The 1,587-nt window shown below is 56.1% G+C and overlaps 1 protein-coding gene across 1 annotated transcript in view; it reads right to left on the bottom strand.

Moving 5' to 3' along the window:
• EMH_0073820 (uncharacterized protein) overlaps positions 1-1,520 on the bottom strand; it is a gene marked incomplete at both ends in the record, with an annotated part of 3,063 nt that extends 1,543 nt beyond the window's left edge. The window contains 3 exons of the mRNA XM_013499384.1: positions 343-915; positions 1,165-1,363; positions 1,500-1,520. Of these exons, the coding sequence (XP_013354838.1) occupies positions 343-915; positions 1,165-1,363; positions 1,500-1,520 (793 nt within the window). The remainder of the gene's footprint in view (positions 1-342; positions 916-1,164; positions 1,364-1,499) is intronic.
• Positions 1,521-1,587: the final 67 nt, after the last annotated feature.

Below are 1,587 nucleotides of genomic sequence, written 5' to 3'. Positions count from 1 at the left end.
ATATATATATATATATATATATATATATATATATATATATATATATATATATAGGGAGAGAAAGAGAGGGAGAGAGAGAGAGAGGGAGAGAAAGAGGGGGATTGTATGATGTCAGTAGCAGCTCAGAGACACCCTAAACCCTAAACCCTAAACCCTAAACCCTAAACCATAAACCCTACCCCCTAACCGATGACACGAAGCGCCTAATCCCTACCACTGCCCCCCCAACCCCTAAACCCTAAACCCTAAACCGTAAACCCTAAACCCTGCACCTGCTTCTTTGTATCTCTATCATCTGCCTGTATAAATTTTTTATAGAATGAGGGTTTGTCTCTGTCTCACCTTCAGGGCAGGGGAGACAAGCGTCTGCGTTGGTGGCCCCCTCAAAAGGCATATATTTTCCCGGGGGGCAGAGCTGGGCGTTGTTCTCTCCGTCACAGTAAGAGCCCGCGGGACAGGGGCCCACGTCCCCCCCAGTACAGCTGGTGCCTGCTACGCAGCGCGAGCATGTGGAGGCCCCCGCAGCAAAGGTAGAGTAGCCGGGGGGACAGTCTTGGGGGGCAGAAGACTGGGGGGGACAAACCTTGCCCTTGGGGCAGAGGGCCCCACGGGGAGACGTCGATCCCTCTTCGCAGTAGTAGCCAGCCATGCATGCGCCTGTTATCTCTCCCGCTGTGCTGCCGTCACAGTACTGGCCCCCGGGGCAGGGTCTACACTGTACTGAGGACCCGTACCCAGCCTGAGAGCCGTAGGTACCCCGGGGGCAGGGCACGGGGAACACCGCCCCCGCCCCACACACATACCCCACGGGACAGGGAGTAGCCGTCTCCAGAGAAGACGATCCCGCCCCACACAACACACCACCAGGACACTGCATGTCTGCTGTAGACAGACCCGATGTCGGGCACAGCTTGCCTGAAAAAGGAGACAAACAAACACACAGCAGCAGCAGCAGCAGCAGCAGCAGCAGCAACAGCAGCAGCAGCAACAGCAGCAGCAGTAGCAGTAGTGCACCAGGACTGTCTCGGAAGCGGATATCATCGACGGGCTCAGGACAGATGCGGGATATACTAAACCCTAAACCCTAAACCCTAACCCTAAACCCTAAACCCTAAAACCCTAAAACCCTAAACCCTAAACCCTAAACCCTAGCCAGCAGCGTACCCGGTGGACAGGGTATGGGTTCAACGCTGCCTTCTGGGCAGTAGTAGCCAGCAGGGCATGTGGTGACGGCGGTTGCTGTTTGGTTGGCTCTGTCTCCTGGGGGACAGTATGAGCCCTGGGGGCAGGGTGTATCTGCGTTTGTTATACCCGGGTCACTGCAGAGTTTACCTGGGGGACAGGGCTGGCACTGGTGCGCTGTCTGCAGCCCAGACCCCACAGCCACTGTCCCCGCGGGACACTGCGGCGGCGCCCCCGTGTCTGAGCTCGCCGGGCAGTAGTGGCCAGAGGGGCATGCATGCTTGGAGTAGTCGGCGGTACGAATCCCGCATGAATACCCCGCGGGACAGGGAGAACATGATGCAGAGCCGGGGGTCCAGTTGTATGTTCCTGGAGAAAATAATTAAATAAATTGTTGTATATATG

Source organism: Eimeria mitis, genomic scaffold (assembly GCF_000499745.2).
Source record: "Eimeria mitis Houghton genomic scaffold, Emh_scaff4264, whole genome shotgun sequence".
In the NCBI taxonomy this organism is placed as follows: Eukaryota; Apicomplexa; class Conoidasida; order Eucoccidiorida; family Eimeriidae; genus Eimeria; species Eimeria mitis.
Note: the sequence above shows the minus strand (reverse complement) of the source record. Positions and strands in the feature narration are given on the sequence as shown.